The sequence below is a fragment of the Eumetopias jubatus genome, unplaced genomic scaffold (genome assembly GCF_037043125.1).
Source record: "Eumetopias jubatus isolate StellerSeaLion01/CBP00866 unplaced genomic scaffold, mEumJub1_p1.0 scaffold_8, whole genome shotgun sequence".
NCBI lineage: Eukaryota > Metazoa > Chordata > Mammalia > Carnivora > Otariidae > Eumetopias > Eumetopias jubatus.
In genome coordinates this window covers 3,567,840-3,591,697 of record NW_028274814.1, presented here as the reverse complement: position 1 = coordinate 3,591,697, position 23,858 = coordinate 3,567,840, and the positions used below count along the sequence as shown (strand labels likewise).

Sequence of the window (23,858 nt, the reverse complement as noted above, 5' to 3'; positions counted from 1 at the left end):
GTCACAGTAAATGAGAGTCATTTATTTCCTAGTGGCTGATGGAGAGGAAATATCATGTTAAATGCACAAATGTATTGACTGGTTTTTCTTTACATGGAAATGGAATTGTTAAATAAATGAATTCTTGCTGTATTGGCATTGAAGCTTTCTGAATAAATAAGAGCATCCTTATAAATGAATGCAATATTTGGAAACGTAAGGTAAAACTACAGAAATAGTGTAATATATGTGCAATAGAATGTTGCTGATTGAGAGCAGTCTGGATATTTAAAATAATGTTTAAATAATTAGGCCAGGAAAATCCTTCATGCTGTGTCTTCATTTTTTAAGATTGTGAACTTAAAAAAAAAATATTTTCCCTTCTATGCAAGAGCTTGGTGTATCTCCTAAATTATCAAAAACATTTTCTTCAGTATTTCACATTTCATGATGCTCTAGCTTCTTTTTATTATCATGAGTACTTCCCACTGCAAATTTTATGTTTCATTTCCAGATTCTCAAACTGAAGGCTCTGTCAAATTTCTTGCACCTATAGCCATAAGGCTGTGTCTACCTGGGTCTTGGTCTTTCTCTCTTCTGAGATGGATCTATCTGCATCACCTTTAGCCCAGAGTAAATACATCAAGTCTTAGAGGCATAAGACGACTATAATGTCCTTCTTCATACAGCTTCATCCAGTATCCTTGGGGCTGCTTTTTTGTTCTGTCACGTTTCTGGGCTAGTATGATGGCCTATAATGTCCTTAGAATTGCATGTGGTATTTGTTTTCTTAAGGAAAGAAAGACTGGGTATAGGCAGGACTTGAAGGTGTGAACAGTCTGTCATGGTCGGTGAGCCTATGCCTTATGGATAGTTCCTTCAAAGATTGGAAAGACACAAAAGATGAACTCTCTGGGCTTCATCTTATCCCCCTAATGGGCTGCATATCCCTGTGAGCTGGTACCAAAGAACCAAGGAAAACAGGCCCCACTAGTGGAGTTTCTATGTGAAATCCTCAGAGAGGCTTTATGGTGAAGCCAACCTAAACAATTACTTGATCTAAGGAGAGAAAATCTTTTTAATTAAAAGTAAATTTTGCTTTGTGCTGCCTCACACGATAATCGGTAGCATTTAAAATGAATTCCAGTTATGCTTCATATATTTATTTTCATTTAGGCAAGCCCCAGGCACCAGCTGATAAAGTACATTTATTTTTAATACAATCACAGAATCTTAAATGCTTGAAAAGACAGCAGAACCTGTCTGGTCCAATCACCCCTCCCCTGAAGAATTTTATCTATAGCCCTTCTCAGGCCTCCTCAAAGAATAAAGGTGCTTATTTATTTTTTGGCTCAATCCAAAAAACAGAGTTAGAAATCTAAGGCATTAGACTTGTAAGAAAATAAAATTTTGGTAAAATTAACACTTCATTCTTCTGAAGAAAGGCAAATAGAAGAGTGTCATAGGGCACCTGGGTGGCTCAGTCGTTAAGCGTCTGCCTTCGGCTCAGGTCATGGTCCCAGGGTCCTGGGATCGAGCCTCACATCGGGATCCCTGCTCTGTGGGAAGCCTGCTTCTCCCTCTCCTACTCCCCCTGCTTGTGTTCCCTCTCTCACTGTGTCTCTCTCTGTCAAATAAATAAATAAAATCTTTAAAAAAAAAAAAAAAGAAGAGTGTCATAAATGAGCTTCTAACCCCTTAAGGCAGAGAGAGCTAAAAACCCTCAAAACAAAAAAACCCAGGGTGCCTGGGTGGCTCAGTTGGTTAAGCGACTGCCTTCGGCTCAGGTCATGATCCTGGAGTCCCGGGATCGAGTCCCGCATCAGGCTCCCTGCTCGGCGGGGAGTCTGCTTCTCCCTCTGACCCTCTTCCCTCTCGTGCTATCTCTCATTCTCTCTCTCTCTCAAATAAATAAATAAAATCTTTAAAAAAAAAGATTTAAAAAAAAAACCCACAAAAAACACCAAAACAAATCTTCACATCACTTACACAAGTACGTATGTGATTATTCTGAGTCATAATATGTGCAATTAGTCTCAAATGCTTATTCTGTTCAATAGCTGGAAATATAAAAGCATTTTATTACTGTTGGGATGTATAAAGCATTTTTGATTTAACTTTCTTCTCTTTATCTGAACATAGAACTGAATGAAATTTGAAAGCTGGGGGCGGGGTGGGAGTGGAGAAAGGAAATAAGTATGCGTTTCTGTCCCTGTTGCAGGTCAGCATCCCTAATTGTTATTTTGATGTGGATCAAAATTGTCATTTTGATGTGGAGCTTTCAAATGGTGCATTTAATGAGAACTATATGAGTGCATGGAAGACCCATCCACATTCTGGCTTTGGAATTTCCAGGGTATACCTTTTTCACCTTTGCAGGAGGTTGCCTCGAACATGCCAGACAAGTTTCAAACTGTGGGTTCTGCCAATTCTGAAAAACACACATTTTTCGCTCTGGGGCTTTCAAATTACGATATGAAAGTTATTTAAAGCTTAGGAGTTCGTGTGTTACATTACACGCTGCATAAACGTAGCCATTGCTCCTAAATGTGAACATTAATGTACTCTGTAAAAGGTACAATTATTACCGCCGGGACAGAAATCAACAAACCCCACCAAAGGAATTTCTTAAAACTGCTATCATAAAATCTGTGCATGTTATGGATTTCATTAACATTTTACTCCCTGAGGATTCCCAATTGTATAATAACAGAAGTTCTTTAAATTTTAAATACCACAGACAGGAACAGCCTTTCACCCAAAACAGATGTGAAACCATCAACCTTGCCTTCTTATTGGTCCACAGATATGAAACTGGTTGGTAATTGATAGCTCTTAATGTGTTGTTGTTTAGGTTACAAAATTGGAAACTTAATAGTATTTTTCCCATGAAAAGATAAGGTAATAAGCAATAGGCAAGCTTTTCAAACAGTTCCTTACTCTCCCTTACCTTGGAAGTGAAAATACACACACACACACACAAACACACACATGCGTTTGATTTACATACCGCAAAAAAAAATTAAAATACGTCGGCAAAGGTCAGTGACACACAATGTACGGGTGTGGAGGAGCTCATTTCAGTCTTATTTTTCCTAAAGCTTGTCAACGATGACTTGTGATTTTATCCTTGTGTTTCCTTTCCTTAATCCAATCCTTATCAGCGCATTTGGAAGCCCAGGCCACAGTATTGTAAAATCACATCTGTATATATTTAGCTAAAGACAGTTCACTTTTAAAAGCTAAAAATAGTGAAGCTTAAGATAAATAAGCAAGGAGGTTTATGATGCTATTTTCCTGCATAAGGTAAACAGATGCATCAGTATTTTTGGAAAACAAAAGAACTACGATTCTGTTCAAATGACATCTATGATAAGCGGTTGAAAAGTGACAAAAAACAGCCAAGCAACCAGTTTACTTTTTCTTTCAAAACAGTGATCAACCTTATTATTTAAAAAATGACTTGATTAGGACTTAGGGTGTCCTCTACACCAGTGGTTTTCAACCGAGGGTGATTTTTTTTTCCCCCAATAGGACATTTGACCATGCCTGGAGACATTTTTGGTTGTCATAATGGAGGGGTGGGTGTGTGTGTGTGTGTGTGTGTGTGTGTGTGTTACTGACTTCTAGTGGGTGAAGGCCAGGGATACTGCTAAATATCCTGTAACGCCCAGGATAGCCTCCACAACAAAGAATTATCTATTCTAAAATGTGAGTATTGTCCAGACCAAGAAATCCTGCTCTAGACACAATCCAATCATTGGTTTAAGTTACCGCTTCTGCAGTGACTGTTCAGTTTGATAGACGTCATTTACCAATCACTAACTGAGCAGGTATATGCTGCGATATAAATGGTCTTCAGGATACCATCTTCAAAAAGGATCCAAATCCATTTTTGCATATTATTACAATTGAGAAGCAACAAAGCAGGGGCAGCAAGGCTACTAAGATTCTAGTCCAGGTTCTGTCATTAACTTGCTATGTGGTCTTGCAAATCACTTAACCTCTGAACCTACACAAAATAAGGAATTCAGACAAGATGACGTTTACATCTGCTTTTAGTCTTACATTTAAAGTTGAGCTATCCTGGAAAGAAAACAATTCTTCTCCAGAATATAACTATGACTATTGGTTCCAAATAGACACTAGCATAAAATAACAAGAAGCCAAAACTGTAAGCAAAATGGCATGTGTGTGGTATGCAAATTAATCTATTTTAAGTGTAATTCTAGCTGAACAGTTGTGGTTCTTTCAATATTGTCTTTCCAGTGGTGCTTCATCATAAAAATCTAAGAGGTTTCTTTAAATGTCAGACATTTTCTTTAGGGTGTGTTGACAAGAAATACTCATTAGTAAAATCATTTGACTGATTTTTAAAACTGAATTAAGTGGTCGACTTAATCAAAATGGTTAAAATCATCCTTGTATTTTCTATATGACAAAACAATCAGTTAAAAATGTCTAAAGAATTATGTCATATGCTTATTCTGTGTTCCCCAAATCATATCCTCCTTCAAAGCAGCAAAAAACTCTGAATTTAATCCATCCCTACACGCATTTCCTATATGTATTTCCTTCAAATGACTTCCTATAACATGAGAAACCAAGGTACTGGAGAAAGCATTAGGAAAATTTCCTCGAGAGAGGAATTTTTCGAACAGGGACTTCGTGGGTGGAACCTAGTCACCAGAAACAGACCTATGAAGCACTAAGGATAGGACGTTAAGCATTCGTTTGATGCAGGAAGTAGAGGTTACTGCAGAATCAGGGCAAGACAACCAAAGGCTTACCTGGGGGATTTTGTAAAAAGCAAATTGTCTCCCTTCCAGATCAATGTTTTAGCTAAAATAGCATATTAATATTAGTTGCAACACACACACACACACACACACACACACACACACACACACACACAGAGCACACCTGGGGAATAAACGTTCAGTTGAACAGCTGTATTTTCCCTAAATTTGCCAACATTATATTTTACATGCATCATTCCACATTTGGGTAAACCAGTGAGCTATTTTTGTCAGTTCCCTAGTTATACACTTATAAAGGATCATTTTATTGCAATTTCAGCAATTTACTAATGATCTGAATGAGAAAATGTACCTTCTAAAGTGTCTGGTTTATAAGCAGCATGTTTACAATCAGGATAACCTGGCTCAATATATGTTCTGGATTAGTCAATTTAGCAAATGGAACCAATTTTGAATATAGCATTACAGATTATAAACTTGCTAAAAACTAGCAATTGAATGAAAAGTCAAAAACCATTTCACTGGAGATACCTGTTCCATAGTTAACACATTATTATGAGAACAAAAGATGTTTCCGGAAAGTTTTGAAGGAAAGAAAATTATGTATGAAACTTGTTAAAATAAATGACATTCTAAAGCTTTAAGATAAATGACTCCCGTTTCTACTTTTAATTTTGGAAGGCAACTAACTTAAAGATAAAAACCAGGGTTCCAAATAACGAATTCTTTTCATTGAATGAGCAGCATTCCCTTCTCCCACGTAAGATTTGCTAAAAATGTGTAATAATTCCACGTGTCAGAGGGAATATTTCCAAGAACTTATGAGTTATTTCATTCCATTTGTTACTTATAGGGCATCCAGCTGGCCTCTCCTTAGCTCCTGAAATCAAGCCCATGCCTTTAAATTAACTTTTGTCTCTGTTCTCAGTAAGTTGTAACTGTTAATTCTATTTCTGAATGATGACAGAGCCTGAAGTTACTGGGAGATACAACTCACAGCCCCGGAGGGATGTTGGGGGAGCTTCTGGGCAGTGAACCTCCTGGCATAGAGGAAAGCCCCTTGGGGCTGGGGGTTCCAGGAACCTGGCTATTTGAATACAAACTCCTCTGGGACCTGGGAGGCCCCACGACTTTGAAGGCTCTGTAGTTTTTCTCTGTAGAGGTGGAGTGGGGCAATTGCCCCGCTTACCTCATTTGAGGCAGCGTAAGGTGAAAAGACCCACAATTCGAATGGCCAGAGAGCTACGCAAAGGCCAGCTGAGCACTGGGCCTGTGTCAGGCCTGACCACAAGTGGTGATTTAGCAGCTGCTGTCTGCCTTCCAGACCTCTCGGTGCCCACTGACTCCATTCCCGTCTGAGGAAGGAAGTCCACTTCCATTGTGTAAGCCTGAGCTTTCCCACAAGTCGCATCTTTTCCCCACGTTGGGACTCATGAACCGTTGAACTTCTCTGAGCCTCCGCTCTCTCACATGAAGATGGGGATGTGACTCTTTGGTCTATTTAACGTACATTCGAAGACTAAAATGGGCTGTGTCCAAAAAGGTGCTTTAAGAAAGGGAAAGTGCTGTAGAAACATAAGGCTTTGTTGTTAGAACTTGTCTTACAATGAATTTTAAAATCCACAAAGCAACCTAAAGGCCTCCTGGATTTGGCCAGTTTCTCAAACTGAGCGTGAACGAGGGCATCTACTGTGTTTGATGCTACGGTTGCCAGTGAGTGAACGGACTGTGTGTGCGCTGTGTGGGTGTGTTCTGACTCAGTTCAGACTACCTCCTTTCCACACACTAAGGCCTTTTGCTGCTCATGTCTGCTTTCCAGCTTCCTTCAGTTAGAAAATGTGGAATATTATCCAAGAGAAATACATATAAGGCAAAAGGAAAACACAGAAACAAGCTTCCCCGTAAAGTTAGCACTACCTCCTCTCTTCTGGAGCTTTCCTCCTCCTCATACCTCCGAAGGAACATCTGTGCAAGGAAATGTAGTAGAGACAGAAGGCACTTTTGCTCTGGGGGCTTGCTGATATATTCTTAGAGCTACAGTGTCTTCATGAGGCTTCCTTCTTCTGTGTGATTAATCAGTGAGGGCTGTCTCACCAAACCAAACAGGATAGGGCTCAGGAGCCAAAGGCTTTCGTGTTCTGCTTCTCTGGAATAAGTGAGGGCATAAATAATCTAGTACCCAAAATTTTCCCACAAAAGACAATGCCCCCAAATCTGAGGAAGAGCAGAATTCCAGGCTGAGTTGGTTTATCAAATAATTCTATTTCTAAAGTCACTGGGGGGTGTGGTAATCAATTAGTCCCTGGCACCATTTTTATGTCTTTGGATCAACAAAGTTCATATCCCATCCAGGCATTATACCTCTTGCCTCTTCTTTTTCCCCTTGTCTCCTGGCATTTTAATCAGGGAAAAGTCACAGTTGTTTTGAGGAAAGCGTTCCCAAGAGCTTTAATTAAAGCAAGAAGGATAAATCTGTTTACAGTGTGGTGAACACTATCATTAATAAAACACTGAAATAATTAACGAATTAAATTCTGCGTTGTGTGTGAATGGCTACACTTAGGATCTGTTCCCTGAACAGACAGTACGCAACACACTTAGTATACAGAGAGGAGAAGAAAAACGGAGACTGCCTCTCTCCAAGATTCACAGTTTCACGAACAGCTAGAGCTTGAATGGAGAAGCCTACAGTACCTTTATTTTTACAGGGGAAGAAACTCAGCTTCAATGAAGTTAATGGCTTGGGCTCTAATGAGGTGCTCGAAAATGAAGAATTGTTACAGCACCACTGATATCCTGAGTCTTTACTCTGAATCCTTGATTGTTTAACCAGAAACAAAAGGAAGAAAAAGATTAAATTAACAATTAGATAAGCAGCTCTACACAGGACATTCTGACACAGGACAGAATGGAATACTCTGAAAAACACGGGCGAATTTCACAGTGTGATTAACTCTGCTGTGGACAATTACGAGGTTTTAGCTGCTCAGGATATGAAGTGGCCTTTTGAGCAGGATATGACCACGTGCAAAGCTCCGAGCCGGGACTTCCCTTATGCCCCTTCCCACCAAACTGCCTCTTGACTTGTTTTTTAAGCTTTCTGGCAGACAACAGATCTCACAGGAAGCCCCACGGTGGACGTTTATACCCGTGGTTAACGACACATTGTTTTTTTATGTCACTCAGTAATTTCCTAGAGAAAACAATGGCAACCAAAGACTGTTCCTGTCTTGAAGGAAAGTCAGCTTCCAATACTGCCTTATTAATTTAACACATGCAAGTGTTTGTCCTTGTTGCTACAGCGACATGTTTTGTGGGGTATATTTCATGCAAAATGTGAAGAAGTGGAAAAAGAAAACAAATACCATTCACATACTGATGTGCATATAAATAGAAATGTATGTGCGCTAACTTTCCTGATTGGAGGTATGTGCCTCTTGCCCTCAGCCTCAATTATGCTTTACTTGTTGGTTAATTTAAAACATCTATCCAGAGAAAACAACAAGCCAACCACTTCCAAGGAGTTTCAGAAAAGCTGGAAACATATGAAATTATTCATAATTAGGTGATGGGTAAAGATAAGAACCCCCACCACATAACGCAGACACAACAAGCATGGAAATGAGCCTGCTGAGCTCCAGAAGGAGCACAAGATAATTTTACCTCAAGGTGCACTGATGCTAAGCTTCTCTGACATTCATCTTCCATAGGGATGGAGGAGGGCATAAAGGAACTGAATTCTAGGTTCAGAAACAGTAAGCACCCACCTCATCTCAGTGTGTCTTCTCCTGAGGAAAAGCAGAAAGGGAGTCGTGTCGCAAGATACACCTGAATTTATATGAAACGTAACGCATGATAAAGCAGAACAGACCAAAGTGTAAAGAAGCAGGTGTTGGGAGTCTGACAGCCCGGTCATTCACTGTGATCTTGGGCATTTACTAATCCCTCCGAACCTCAGTGTCCTCATTTTTAAAACGAGGATAATTGCACCTCATCCCCAGGATTGCTGGGAGGATTAAATGCAAACATGTCAAGTACTCTGCAGAAGTTGGGCCCCGTAGTAAACACTCAATAAATGGTAACTATTTTATGAATGGCACAATTGTCATGAATGCCGTTCACCAAATTTCTAGCTCTCCTCCCTCCAGCACGCATTGAATTGCTGCCCCTCAGAAAGCTAAGGGTGGCCGTGGGATGTGCTTCGGCAATGAAAACAGTGGAAGTGTTCTTCGAGGGGAACTTAAGAGCTAGCACGATGGCCGTGCTCTCTTTTTCCCTCTGCTTGGTGACAAGCAACGTCTGGGATGATGGCCACTCCCTCTGTCTGGGTCCTGGGGTGAGATGTGGAGCAGACCCCCAGCTGACTGGAGTTGAAGCGGGCGAGAAGCTTGAGCTTGAAGTAAACCTCATTTTGCGGGGGCTTGATTGCCTAGCTTCTCCTAACCATTGCTTTCTATGCTTTGGTGGAAAGAGTTGGGCCATTTCCGATTTTTTTCTTCTGCCTAACTCCTGAGAACGATGTGAATTCTGTCCTGTTGACAACTGCTTTGGGAGAGCCCATTTCGTCTCCATGTTTCTCCTGACATAGCATTGCCCTACACAGAAGAATTGCTACAGTTGCAATTTCAGAACCCTTGCAAGACCACTGTCCCTAAATTATCCAGCACTCTCCACATTACCAAGAATAGGACTACATTACCATGCAAAGACGCTTAGCACTGCAAAATCCAAGCTCTCCTCTAGAGGCGCGTCCGTCAATCATACGGAACTGTTTGTTGGTTTGGGGATGTGGAAAAACAAGTTGCCAAGAACTATTCTGACATAGGCAAATTCATTTAATTTCTGACTTAACCTAGAGCTGGATTCAGCAATCCTCAGGTACAAGTCTCATCTTTTCTCACTCTCGACACATTTCTCAGTGTTATCATTTAGAGGTTAGCAGGAGTTTGGTCTCCCGTAATAGGCCATTTCACTTTAAGTGTATGTTAAACTAATATTGACCTTCTCAAAGTAAAACAAGATCTGGTATTTGTGCTCAAAAGACTGAAGCAGCAATAGATATAGAAAGTAGGGGATTAATCATCGTGGTTTTTTTCTTGCTTAGAAACTCTCTCTGGGAATTAGTCATTTTTATATATCTAGCAATGAATGTAAGTCAAGCTTTGCCTACTCTCTGAAAAGGAAGCCTGGATCCTTCAGCAAATAACTCTGTATAATTTGCCCACAGTTTAACCCCCACATCCAGATATGGATGTTTCATTTGACAGTGGGTGAAAAAGTCAAGAACATGAGCGTCAGGCCTTGGGTGGGAGTATCCAGACCTCAAGGCCTGACAAGCTGAGGCATATTAGGAGGGGTGCCAAGGATGAGTCGGGGCAGGGGAGTCGTGGTGCTGGGGAGGAGAGTCTGGGGAATGTGAGACAAGGGCAGGGAAGGGAGTTCCAGGGCAAAGGGAGCAAAGCAGAAGCAACATCATAATAAGGATACAAATGTGTCCATTTCATACTTACATGTGTATATACATAATCCACAGAGACCAGAGCCCTCAATCAGACTGCTGTCTTGGGCATGTGCTATGTATATCTGTAGGAAAAGTAAACCTCAACCCCTTTCTTCCTTTCTTCTACTCAGAACAAACAAACAAATAAGAAGCCTTATACTTAGATACAATTATTTCATGCAAGTCTGCTAGAGCTACTGTATTTCATCAAGGAAATAAAAATCTGTTGTAGGAGGAAGTGTATGGATAGAAAATGTGTAGTTGTGGGGAAAAATCAGATCGTTTAGTTGTTACCGAAGTGAGACATCTGTGCTCAAATTCTCTGAAGAGTTGTATATATGTATCTGAGAAAATAAATGCATTTTCAGGGATATCAACCGGGCCTGCTTTTCTCAGACTGTGGTGACGCGATGATCCTGCAGGGAGATTACACTCGGTACCCACTGTTCCTCTCTTCGCTTTTGAAGGCATTTGGAATGGCACTGTTTTTTTCCAGCAACCCTTCTAGATGACCTAAATCTTCTACCCTATGTGTGCCGGGTCTTGTACTACGCACCTGTATCCACTCTCTGTAGGAGTCTTCCCCAGGAGTCCACCCGTTTTCGGGGTAGTTCAGGCGAGAACGTTCTGCAGACCAGTTGGTGCTATACTGGGAAGAAGCTGTGATTTGGTCAGAATGAATCTCCCCCGATTCCATGCCCAGCGCTTCCATACATTTAAAATCTGAAGGGGAAGTAAAAGGGTTCAAAGTCATCAAAACATAAGGGACCCGACTGATTCATATTTCTTCTTATAATCTGGCAGACTAAAACGTTCATTTTGATGTTCACCAACAATATCTTCCAGAAGATAATAGTGAAGGACTTACTGGAACGTAGCACTGATATGTGACAATACTAGTAATAATGGTAATAATTTTTAAAAGCAAGGCTATAAAGATCTCATAGTGATTAATTATTTTCCTCACTGAACCTAGGTTGACAGAATACTATTAGAAATTTATTAGGAAATAATCGGAATTTGTATTTATTTTCAAAGTTTAATATAGAAGCTATATTTAAATAAAATTTTACTATTTCCTTCAATATCTAATAAAAGTGAAAAAGACCCCATGTCTATGTTATAATCCATATTTGGTGGACAGCAGACCTTAACTCTCTGTTTTTCAGATTCCTTGTATTTGGCACCCGGGCAACCTCTCCTTGACTCCCTTCATTCTCATGCCTCCTGCCTCTGGCCTGGGACTGATTATTCATGTCTTTAGTTTATATCATTAAAACATGGGAGTAGCCATCAGAAGTAAACTGCAGTATCATATAGTCCCAAAGAGGACCACCACTTTACAACATAAAATAATAACACTCACAATAATGATGATGAATCACGAAAGCATGTATTCCATTAGGCCTCATATACTCAGTGAAACAATGAAATATGACATTGAGATGAAATATGATAAAGGGAGATGAATATTCAACTTTAGGAAATGTGAATCTAAAGTACTAAGGTGAAAAAAAGCTTTAGAGATTAAAGATTCTCAACCATCAAGAAAACTCTCAATTAACCAAACTTCCACATTTTCTGAATGTTCTATCATAATAGATAAAGTTTTAGGGCATAAAAGGTTTTCTTTCATACTTTTAAGCTTAGGTTTGTTATTTTGTAATAAAAATATTTATAGACACAAAGATACATAGATTAATTAATCAAATTAAGTACAAATACGATTTTATGATTTAATTGGTCTTTTCATTTTCCAGCAAGATCTGGTAAAAAAGAGACCAGCCTACTGTAGGACAGGTCTCCAAACATCCCCTGTCCTCTTCACTACAGCCTCTATCCTGTAAGCCTGCCCTGTCAATAAACCACCACATATGTGTTCCTATCACTTCTGATTGAAGTCTGTCCATCTAGGATTCTCAACCCAATACACATTCAAGGGTGCCAGACAGGTCTGGCTATAGTTCATTGTTTCGGGGCCCTGTTTTGCCCTTTCCCACTTTCTCCCATAATTTCAGAGGCTTACAAGCAGCCTTCTCATCCACGATTTTCTTAAGAAGGCACACCAAATAGTTTTTCCTATTGATGTTTATAAAAACCACTTAAAAGAGAAAAACAAATACTTGGCACTCCAATTCACAAAGCATTTCTTTAGTGTTTCCTGTGGCCACAAGGTGTGGGGGGAGGAATAACAGGGAGTGTTTACCACAGTGCTTTGCAAGATGAATAAATACTGACCTTCTGAGACACTGCTCTGCAAGACACTGTAGTTTGCTGAGAAGCCTTCTTTTGCGATTGCACTGTCAGTATAAAAAAACATGGAGAGAATGCCTGATGAGGAACGGATCCGACCTGGTGTCTTCTGTCCACAGTAACGCCCAATGTAAGGGCCAACTAGAAAGGGAGAAATGCGGAGAACATTTAAATATCTTTTGTTCCACAGCAGATGCAAGAATAACCATTTGCAAACATGGGTCCCAGCAGAACCCAGAAGTGTTTTCTTACCCAAAGCAAGCCTTCCCCCGTTAATTGGTTTGCAATGAACATATTGGATCAGGTTTGTGGAGAGGATTTTAAAGTGTGCTCAGAAGGGCAATCACAAATGTAACTACGTTTCCCACTGAGTAGGACTGTGTTTAGGAACAGAATCGAAATGCTTGCTTCAGTGCAAAGTATGAGATTTGGGCCGGCAAGGGGCACCTTGACATTCATCTCCAGTACCAAACTGCACACACTGCCCAGTGCTGAGATTCCAGCGAGGCTGTGATCACCGAGGGTTCCTGAAGTTGCCTTATTCAACTTCTCCCACCCTAGGAGGAGATCCTGGGAACTGGTCCTGGATGGAACCAGACCAGTATCAGGAATATGATCCAGCACTGAGTAACCCTGATGTCCTTCCTCATTCCATCTTTTAGTCCTGGAGCTTTATTATGAGGAACATCACAGACTTGGACAAGGGACGATGTCCTACTCAGGGCTCTATCTACAGGCTAATTAATAATTGTAACAATTGAAAAAAATAGAAGCTACAGATATCAATAATTTATACATAACAATAAGTTGTAAACAATACGAAAAGAAAATGCATCTGACATTTCTTCCAGTTTTTTCTTTCCCAAACGTAAGAGAGGTGACTGCATTGCACTGTGGCCAAAAGACGGCCCAACGCAGCCATTAGACTATGGGAAAAAAGGAAGGAGCCAAGGCAGTGAAAGATTGGGAACACTGATTAATTTTGGTAAGTCAAACTGCTGTTTGGCTTAAATTGGCCACCCCTTTATTGAAGAGCTTTTAGATAAACCTTAGCAATTAGTAATTGTGTGTTGCCTTATAGACAGTGCACAAACCCTCTGGGCTTGGAGAATCTTTCCAATTCCCTGTCCAGATCATCAACAAGGCAAAAAAGAAAAAAAAAAACAAAACCCTTTTCTTTAGTTTTTTTTTTTTTTTTTCTTTTTTTTTTTTGCACATATGGTAAAAACATACCAGATGGTTTGGGCTTAGAAGGACAATCTGGTGTGGACCATTTTCCCCTCCAAGAAATCCATGGTTCTCTGCATTTCAAGTAAGAGTTATTGCTTTGTTCAAGGAAGCACAGTAGGTGGACCCCTCTCTTGGAGGGATGGGGACACAGTGTGCCAAGGCCCGTGTGTATAACTTGGATGCAGAAGGCAGCTGATGGGGACTAGGAGAAGCTTCAAATGTGATTGAAAAAGTGAGCCTCAGAAGAGCTGATCTCCCTGGAGCCGCACGTACCTGCTGAGTTCCTGGTAGGCAGCTGGCTAGTCTGAGCACCCTGCTTTTTAGAGTACTCAGATCCTTGGCTAACAGGTTTTCAGCTCCTTGCCAACCCACTTAAAACAGAACAAAACAAAAAAACCCAAAAAACAAAAAAAAAACCAACCAAAGTGTTTCCACATTTGTGTTAGTGTAAAGTGGTTACATTGAATATCTGATAACTTCTCCATGCATTCACGGTAATTGATTCGATTGAATTCTAAGAATTTTCTCTACTGAAACCCCTCACTCTCCAGCAACCAAACATTGTGTGTGTGTGAGTAGACTGCTTTATCATGAAGAAAACAAGGACATAGCCCATTAGTGGCATCGATATACCTATTATCTACAGGGCACCACGTGGTCATGAACAGTGGCTCTGCATCATGGGAAGAAAATGTTGTTATATCAGACTTCCCAGCTGGCAGAAGAAAGCATCTCAGGAGATGAAACTCTGTTTTGTTTCTCTTCAGCTTTAATCTGAGACTCAGGTTCTTCTACAAGTGTTGTTTGCCAGATTTTCTTTTTCTTTTTTTTTTCCCAAGATTTTATTTATTTATTTGACAGAGAGAGACACAGCGAGAGAGGGAACACAAGCAGGGGGAGTGGGAGAGGGAGAAGCAGGCTTCCCGCCGAGCAGGGAGCCTGATGCGGGGCCCGATCCCAGGACCCTGGGACCATGACCTGAGCTGAAGGCAGACGCTTTATGACTGAGCCATCCAGGCGCCCCATGTTTGCCAGATTTTCTTCATCCTGAATGAATTCAACACTTTTTTTCTTCCCTATGGAATGCAAAGTTGCCCATGACACATGCATGAAAACATTATGCTAGAGCCATGAATTCAGGTTTTTCCTTTCCTCAAAAAGAATCCCATTTCTGATCTACAATCTTAACGAGAGGCCCAGAGTCCATTCATATGCTCTCACTCTTTTCCCTCGTTTAAATTCCATTATTGTGGCTTCATAACTTTCTTTTTCTTTAGTCTGTGGGCAAACTTTGACAGCCTGAGTCCTTGGAGCCATTCTCTAATCCCCACAGTCACTGACCCCTCCAAGAATACAAGTGCACAAGGGAAGCTGCCTCGCCCCCTTAAGCTGTGGATTCTTCCCCTCCACTACCACCCCATTCCTCTGGGGAAGGGGGGGAGGGGGAGTCCCTTTGAAAGAGCAAACAGAAGAGAACTTGTCTAATGCAGACTCATAATTTAGAGAGTCTCCATGACTCACTGGTTTATAATGTTTAAGACATGGGTAAATCTGCCTTCTGTCCTTTAGAACATTGCCCCCGGACAGCAGTGCGCAACTCTCTTTAGGAGCCCTCGAGATATGAGAGTGAAAAGGCTTTTTCGACCATAAGACAAAGAAGTATTGAATTTTCCTGAACAACAGCAAGACCTTAGCCGAGCAAGCTAATGCAATATTGATCTGAGCAAGAGTGGATGCAGTATTCTTATCCATCTCCTGTGTGTGCTCATTTGTGTATTTACATGAACACAGCTATTGGATTTCCTACTTCCGTTATTGTAGACCCAAAGGCCAAGGAGATGAATGGAAACTGTCGCAAAAACAGCAGTAGAACTCAAAAATTGCATTATTGAAGAATTTAAGCAAGCAATGTGTGCTAAATAATCTCTTGTGGGGACAGTAGGTCCACAGTGATCATATCTTTTCAGGTATGAAGGCGATACGGTATTTATGCTGTTTAAAAGATACACCAGCAACCCTGAATGGCAGTACCCTGTTCTCTGCATTTTTCCATTAATCTTTCCAGTAATTATAACCCCACCTCTGAATCAGACAACTTGCTTTCTGCCCCCTTTCTATATGGATAAAAAAGGGCAGGAATCTACTACGAAGATGTACTTTTAAAATGAGGCATTCTGAATAACAAAACAAGGAAGGGAATCATTTCGAAAAGGTAAAAAATAGACCATGTACTCTTCTCCTACAATAGTAAACTTTTTCTTGGAGAATATCTGGACTTTGCAACTCTTCCCCAGAAAAAAAAATTTGCACATTTGTGTCATTTATATTTTGGAATGTGTATATTTTGTGCTTATATCACTTTTATATTTCTATCTCAGAAGGTTAATTTTAATATTAATAGTAAGTCAATAAAAACCAAACAGAACTCAATCTAGTTTTCATGAAACCTATTCCTCAAATAGTTGATAATTTTTGGAATGTAGGTAACAACTGCATTTCCAGTTCTTTGGCCCAGCCTAGATGGAGAGCTGACTTCATGCATGCCTACACCATGTGAGCTAAGCATTCGTGTTTGGCTCCATAATTCAGCACAAACATTTGCAACACCCACCAGGGTGGCGAGCTCAACTCATGGCTCACAAACCATATGTAAACTTCCACCAATTACTTCAGGGTCGCTACTTGTGAATCCGTGGAGCTTCAGAGAGTGATACATGGGGATGTGTGATTCACTCTGTGCATGCCTTGGATTTTGAGTTCTGGAGTAGAATTGCTTTTCTTCAAAGTCATTCTGAATCAATGAGTACCTTTCAATTACTTAGTCATCTCATTCAATGTGTATGATAAAATGCAACCTAAAAATCACTTGATGGTTGAAAGCCTTCAGCACGTTCTGGTTGTTGTTTTTAGAAGGGGTATCAAAGAATAAAAGCAGTTTTGTTGGCAAGGAACTGTATGTGTTGAACTAGTATGACAAAAATGTGTCCAGTGCCACTGACAAGAAACCCAGGAGGGGCAGTCTGCCATTTTGCCTAAAAAGGAGAGAGCTGTTATTGCTGGTGCAGGCTGGACGAAGCCAGGTAAGTTTTAACAAATATACAAACACAGTTTTCACATTCCAAGGCCAGTTTTCTCTGGGAATAAGTCAAGTGCACCATAGTTTAAAACATGAGAATTGCAAGACTGATAACTCTTATTGTTAATTGTTCCTCGCTTCAACTCAGTGATTTTCTAGAGCCAGAAAATTACTACTTTGAAAAACCCTTGACACTAATAACAATGCGCTTCTTTCTGAAAGTATTCTAAATAAGTTGGTTGATTGGACCTCCTTTTCAGATGTCAATTTAAATGTAAGTTCTGGAAAGGAAGGCTGCAAATTTGGGTTGTGAACAAACAAACCCATTATTAAATGTTCCAACTATTATTACAATACTATTATAATATTGTTTTCCTAATTATCAGATTGAATACTTGGAAATCAATCAGCACTCTGTTTGGGCAAATCTCATTACTTAATGAAGGAGTTTCAATAAGATCATCATAACCCTATTTATATAGTAATAGACCAAAGAAGAAACTAAACCAGTGATAGCTCACCCATTTACTCCAATGACAATATAAGCTTTCTCTAAACCCAGTTTATCTCCATTGCTGTTTACTGCTGAGGAACACAGCTAAATTGAATTACCTTGATAATTTTAATGTCATTTCAAAGGCAAAGGCAATCTCTTTCACGTGATACTTGCCCTTCATTTACAATTTAATATTTATTTAAATATTCCTTCCTCCAGCCTGATCATAATATCTGACTTTATTTTATAGATGGTTATACATCTCTAACTGCATGATTTGTAAGAACTTCCAAGCTGGCCTTTCTGATCTGTGTAGAGTGTGTTCTCTAGAGAAATCTTAATATTAAACCAGACTAAACACAAGACAAGTAATGCAGCTGCAACAAATTATTTGATATTATCTCCCTCTGTTCAGGATTTGGGTGTGTATTTTTGCCATTCACCTCCTAATTCACAAGGATTGAAATGGAAAGCTTTCATTTAGCTGTCCACATGGCTACCCACCCCCTCCTTCAAATCTTTACTAAAATGTCATTTTTGTAATAAGGCCGAACCTGACCACCTTATTTAAAATTTCAACCTACACATCCCTCTTGCTAACCCTAGCACTTTTTATGCTTTTGCTCTCCTCTACTTTTTCTTTCCATTTTTGCTGCTGTTGTTGTTTATAGAACTTCTCACCTTCTGACATTCCAGTCACATAATTCATTCATCTATAACGTGTATTGTTTATTGTTCCGTTCTCCTGGCAGAACTAAAACTCTGAGAGGGCTGCCATCTTTGTTTGTTCTATTTAGGAAGTGCCTAGATCAGTGCCTGGTGTATGGTAGGTGTTCAGTCAATATTTTTAAAATGTAGGATGAATTTAGATGATAAGAGCAATGTAGATAGAGGATGTTTTGAGGTGATTCAAGTTGCCAAGGATAAAAATTCCCTAGGAGAAGACGGGGAAGCTGTCTAAATTAGCAATGCCCCCCCCCAAAATTAGGAATGTCCAAACATTCTCATTCCTTTTCTAAATTTCTAAATTTTTGGTAACTGTGTAATAGATGCACATTTCCCCCTTAAAATTGTATCAAGTACTTAACCTCTCTGGTCCTTAGTCTCTGCATTTGTAAAGTGAATGGTTTGACTTAATTGCTCTCTTAGGGTCTAAGAATTAATGACCAGTAGGCAGGTCAATGAAATGAGCAAAATACTTTAGTCAGGAAAACCATGTGTTGGTCCCAATTCTACCACACGTACACACACAAAATGCTATGAGACCATGTATAATCTTTCATGGCCTCAGTTTCCTTATCTATAAAATGAAGAAATTGGACAAGATAATTACTGTGTTTTAAGTTCAAATATTTCATCGCTGCTGTGCATAAAGAGAGTTACTGTTTTGGTTTCTTTTCCCTCCTCCTTTTGAGCTATTTTTTTTTTTTTTTTAATGATACAAGTATCATGACACTTGTAAAAGGATCCGAGTGCCCTTCCCCCAGATTCTTCCCTTTTTGGGATGCTTCCTGCCCTTCTTACCATCAGGGAATCCATCCCAGATTTCTAGCCGGTCATAGCGACAGAACATCCCCCCCGGAGGATTTGAGTCGAGCTCCAGGTCAAAGCTTTCAAATTCCAGGATAATCTCTGACATCTTTGGTGCAAAGATAATATAAGTGCATTCAAGGCTGTTGGGATATTTTTCAGGGAATCCGGGGGACTTTATCACTCCACTAGGTGCTGTGTAATTCTGGGAACATTCAGGACCTGTGAGTAAAAGAAAAGAAGGAGCAAAGTGAAAATCCCACTCACACGACTTCACCAAGAAATAACCTGAGCAAAGGCAGCATATCTTTCTAATAAAAGCTCACCATTATAATCACTGTCCTAATCATTCATTACTCAGCCTTTTCATAGGAGTGATAGGTATGGAAAGTCAAGTTCAGATTTATTGTGTTCCCCTTAGTTTTCCATTTGTGTGAAGCAATTTAAAAACTTCTGCTCTTGCAGAGGAAAAAAATGACAAATATAAAATCATGTGGGAACAATGAATGAGTAAGCTATAGAAATCTCGACAGAGCCCTAGAGAAATAATTATAGCCCCTTCAAGCTTAAATCTTTAAATCTTGAGGCTGACAGCCCTTTATTGGTGAAATAGAACATTTACAAAGGCGAGGGAGAGAATTCAGTGGAGGGAGTTTGGGTTTCAGATTCCTACACCAGTGACTCAGTAACTCTGCCAGATGTGACCTATGCCTCTTTGACAAACTAAATGTGAAAGGTAATTCGTACATGTACCCAGGGTGAGTGACTCATTCTGAGTGGTGTTGACACAGGTGTGCCGGTAAAGTGTGGCTGTTAGTGAGGGCATGATAAACTGTGATTACAGGCCATGTTGCTAGAAGTCACTTGATATCAACGTTGACATCGTTGCCTTCCCCAAAGTATCAGATACAGTGCCATTCTAAAATTATTTTTTAATATATATGTGTGGGTGTATAATGTGTATATTTATAGAGTATATTTTTTTAAAGATTTTATTTATTTGACAGAAGAGCACAAGCAGAGGGAGAGAGAGGGAGAAGTGATGTGGGACTCGATCCCAGGACCCTGGGATCATGACCCAGGCTGAAGGCAGCCGCTTAACCGACTGAGCCACCAAGGCATCCCTATAGAGTATAATTTTAATGACTAGTCAGTGTTATCAATACAAATTATGGTAATTTGTAATTTAAATTGGTCAAGCTCATGCACACATATATTGCAAGTTGACCTTTTGAAGGTACGGATGACCACAATTTCAGTTCACGGCATCCAGGACCACATGGCGTGGTACTCACCACCATTGAAAATGGCCCATCTACAAGACTGTGAGCACCTCAACTTGGCCCCTTACCACCGCCACCACTGCCATAATTTTCAAAGAGATCTTAAGACTCTCCTGGAATCAGAGATGACTTGACTCTTTTGAACCTCAAATCCAACCTGGGGGAATGTTCAATTCAACAGTTCTTTTGCTGGGCCATTGTCTCACTGATGGGCATCCTGTGATGGTATGCATGGGTTCAACTCTAAATACGGAGGTTTGTTGAGAGTGTTCGCAACTAAATATTCTCCCACAGAGCCAAGTACCGGAGGCAACAGTGTGGTCATCAATACAGATTAAATTTAACTAGCAGATCTCTATTTTTAGTGTCTAGGGTTGGTAGGCTGAATCTCCACCTCAGTGCATCTGGCAGCCTTTTGAGTAAACAAATCAATTTCTGCTCCCCATGTACATATTAGATGTCTATGGCCCTGGAGATGCAGAAGAATAAAACTTATTAGCTGTGCACAATAAACCTGGCCTGTAGAGGTCTGACTTGTTTAAAATGCCTCTGGAAGCCTTCTCAGATGTGGCTCACCCTTCACCATGATGGCTTCAGATACTTATCTATTTGATTATAGTTAAAGTTACTAACATGTGGCATTTTATCATGTCAATTACAGGTGAGAAGATTATGAAATGTGCTATATTGTTTATAATCTGTTTCCAAGTTAATGAGTTGCTTCTAAGATGACAGTGACTATGCTAATGTAAACCATCAATTTACAAATAATATATATATATATATGATACTGGAAGCCCTTTTATTTTATTTTTAAAATGTAGGAACAATGACCCTGGAGACCTCCAGCTTCCTCCCTGGGGCAAAAATAATGCTTGGCTAGGCCCTTGTAAGGCAAAGCTGATAGCAGGGTTTAATTCAGATACTAATATTTTCTCCTTCTTAAAAAGATAAAATTGCCTAGGTGAGATCAAGATTTGATGAGAGAAAAAAATGGTAAGAATTAAGGGCATCCTTTTTTTAAAAAAGATTTTACTTATTTATTTGACAGAGGAAAGAGAGAGAGAGAGAGCACTCATAAGTAGGGGGAGGAATAGGCAGAGGGAGAGGGCAAAGTAGGCTCCCTGTTGAGCAGGGAGCCAGATGCGGGGCTGGATCCCAGAACCCTGGGATCATGACCTGAGCAGAAGGCAGATGCTCAACCAACTTAGCCACGCAGGTGCCGCAAGGGCATACTTTCAAAATCAAATAAATTTCAATGCTTTCACTGAAGCTAGCCCAGGTATGTGACAAAAATTGGAGAAATTCCATGCGGTAATGGAAAAGAATTGGATTGAGCACCAGATCTGAGTTCCAGTCCTATCCTTACTGCTAACCTGCCGTGTAAACTTAGGTGGCCTCCTAACATTCCTTGTCCTCAGATTCTGTGTATAACAACTGGGAGGTGGACTTTGGGATTTGGAAAAAAGAGCCCTTCAAACTTAAAGATTCTATAATTTCCTGCTTCCTCCAGTAAACATCAAGATTTGTGTTAATATTTTTCTTGTTCACTGTTGTATAGGTTTGCCACTGTTGAGCAAGCACTTCCCAAAAAGGAGCAAGGCAGGGGCATGGGTTAAGGAATTCTGCAGAGAGTACACAGCCCTAAATAGGAGGGAGGTCTAGCAGCCCCACATGCCTGTGAGTGAGTGAGCTGCTGGTAGGAGAGGTGCACACTTGGCATTGGCAGCCTGTGAACACTGTGCTTTTGATGTTATTTGTAAGACTTAGGGGACCTTGTGCAGCTGTAAGAAGGCCATGCCTCCTTGTTAATGACATTGGGATATACAATAATAATAGCTAAGATATTCTCTTTGGAGATACTCTTAACTAAATAATATATGAAGTGACCAATCTTGCTCTCAATAAATGTGACTTCCCCACATAGAAACCCACAGAAAATGTCTCCAGCTTCTTCCAGCAGTTGAGCCGGGATGATTCAGGCCAAGGGAAGAACAGGGGAAGAGTGATAGGTTGGGAAGCATGGGTTTCGTGGAGAAATTTTTTTAGGTGAGTGGGAATAATTTTAGGGCAGTGGCCCAAGCTTTCAGCATCTAGGAAAAGACATGGAGAAGGGGAAAATGGGGGGCCTGGGGAGAAAATTAGGGTGTCCAGCATGGCTCCAGGAGGCATGGGAAGAGGTAGGGTCTGGCTTTGCTGTCAGGCAAAGGTGGTCTTCTAGAAATGCAAGCTTAGGGATGCAGGAATGGCCTAAGAATTCCTTAGAACTGTAATCTATTGCCAGAAAACCTCAAGCTCGAAGGGTGAAAAGACTCATTGGCTCAACTATGATTAGTAAAATTTATGTGTTTTGAGGAAACTTGAAATTGCTGCATTCTGGAAGAAGTGGTATGTTTTTTGTTTTTTTTTTTAAGGAGATTCGTGGATTCTATAATATCATTAAATGGCTTTTGAGGAAAAAAATGTCCATGAACTCGTATATGTATGCATAAGTGTATTGTATTAGTTAATGACTTTCTATGGAGCACCTATTAGGATGCAGTATGTACAGTGAGGTGGGGGGGTGGAAGATACTTTCTTTGCATTTTTCAGGTGGTACCAATCTGGTTGGGAAATGGACTATGCACACATGAACAAATTTGAAAATATTAAGGAGAAACACAATGGTTAGTGAAACACATCTGTATATATATATGTGTGTGTGTGTATATATATATAGTATGCATATGTGTGTATCGTATGTGTGTGTTGTGTGCATTGTGTAGGGAACAAGGTGGGTAGATATGTAGGGAAAAAAGTAGAAGAATTAGGAAAAGCTTCCTGAGAAGAGTAAATTTAGAGCCAGGTTTCCCTGGAGGTTAAGGGACATAAACTGGTAGGGAGCAAGGACTCTGAAATCTGATGGCACCAGCTGTATCCATAAGCGTTGTAATGGCTCCTGTTTACTGAAGACATTTTTGGTGACAGGCACTGGCTCCATGTTTCCCATGTTTTCATTTCAACCGATCTTCACCACAAGCCTGTGCTAGACACTATTTTCCATTTCCCGGATAAGGAATCTGAGGCTCAGAACATTCATGAAGAGAGTGAAGGGCAGAATTAACTTCACATTTAGTCTGTCGGGCTTTACCCAGCACACTCTCCTTAGGCAGGAAGCCGAGTGTGGATCTGTGTGAGGTGAGGCTGGAGAAGGCGGGGGAGCACTTGATGTCAAGCCTTGAGCTTGACCCAATGGGACATTGAGGCTTGACCCAATAGGTGATGGACACCTGCCATAGGCATCTCAGGAACAGTGGCTCGATGACCATTCGAGAAGTTGTGTGTAGGATGAGAAAACATAGGGAGAACCCAAACTGGGCCCATTCAGTTAATAAGGCCGTGGACACAGAAAGGCAGCATGACTTTTGGAGACTTGTGGATATAAATTCAGAAGAACTAGAAGCCACATTGGATGTAGGAAGGCAACAAGAGAAAGAAAAACTAAGGCTTCAAGTCTCAAGGGTGGTGTTGGAGATCAGGATAGGGAAAGGACAGTACCTCTGAGGCAATGAAAGTGTAGGGAGCTGAGTTCATTTGGAAGGAAGATGAATTCTTAACGACTTAGTTACAGAGCTCTCTCTCTTTTCAACCATCTTCAGATCTTCGAGAAGCATGGCAAATGAAAGGCTACTCCTCAACTCTTTTCTGACCCCTTGTTTTCTTTGATAGTGCCATAGGCAGGTAAGCAAGCAAATGTAGATGTGTGTATATG

At 40.3% G+C, this 23,858-nt stretch overlaps 1 protein-coding gene across 4 annotated transcripts in view; it reads right to left on the bottom strand.

Annotated features, from left to right (window-relative positions):
- Positions 1 to 23,858, bottom strand: part of NRP1 (neuropilin 1) — a 136,385-nt gene that overhangs the window by 54,586 nt on the left and 57,941 nt on the right. For all 4 annotated transcript variants that reach the window (XM_028120882.2, XM_028120884.2, XM_028120885.2 and 1 more), the window contains exons 4-6: positions 18,819 to 19,046; positions 12,478 to 12,633; positions 10,796 to 10,962 (exon numbers count right to left, since the gene is read on the bottom strand). In XM_028120882.2, the coding sequence (XP_027976683.1) occupies positions 10,796 to 10,962; positions 12,478 to 12,633; positions 18,819 to 19,046 (551 nt within the window). The remainder of the gene's footprint in view (positions 1 to 10,795; positions 10,963 to 12,477; positions 12,634 to 18,818; positions 19,047 to 23,858) is intronic.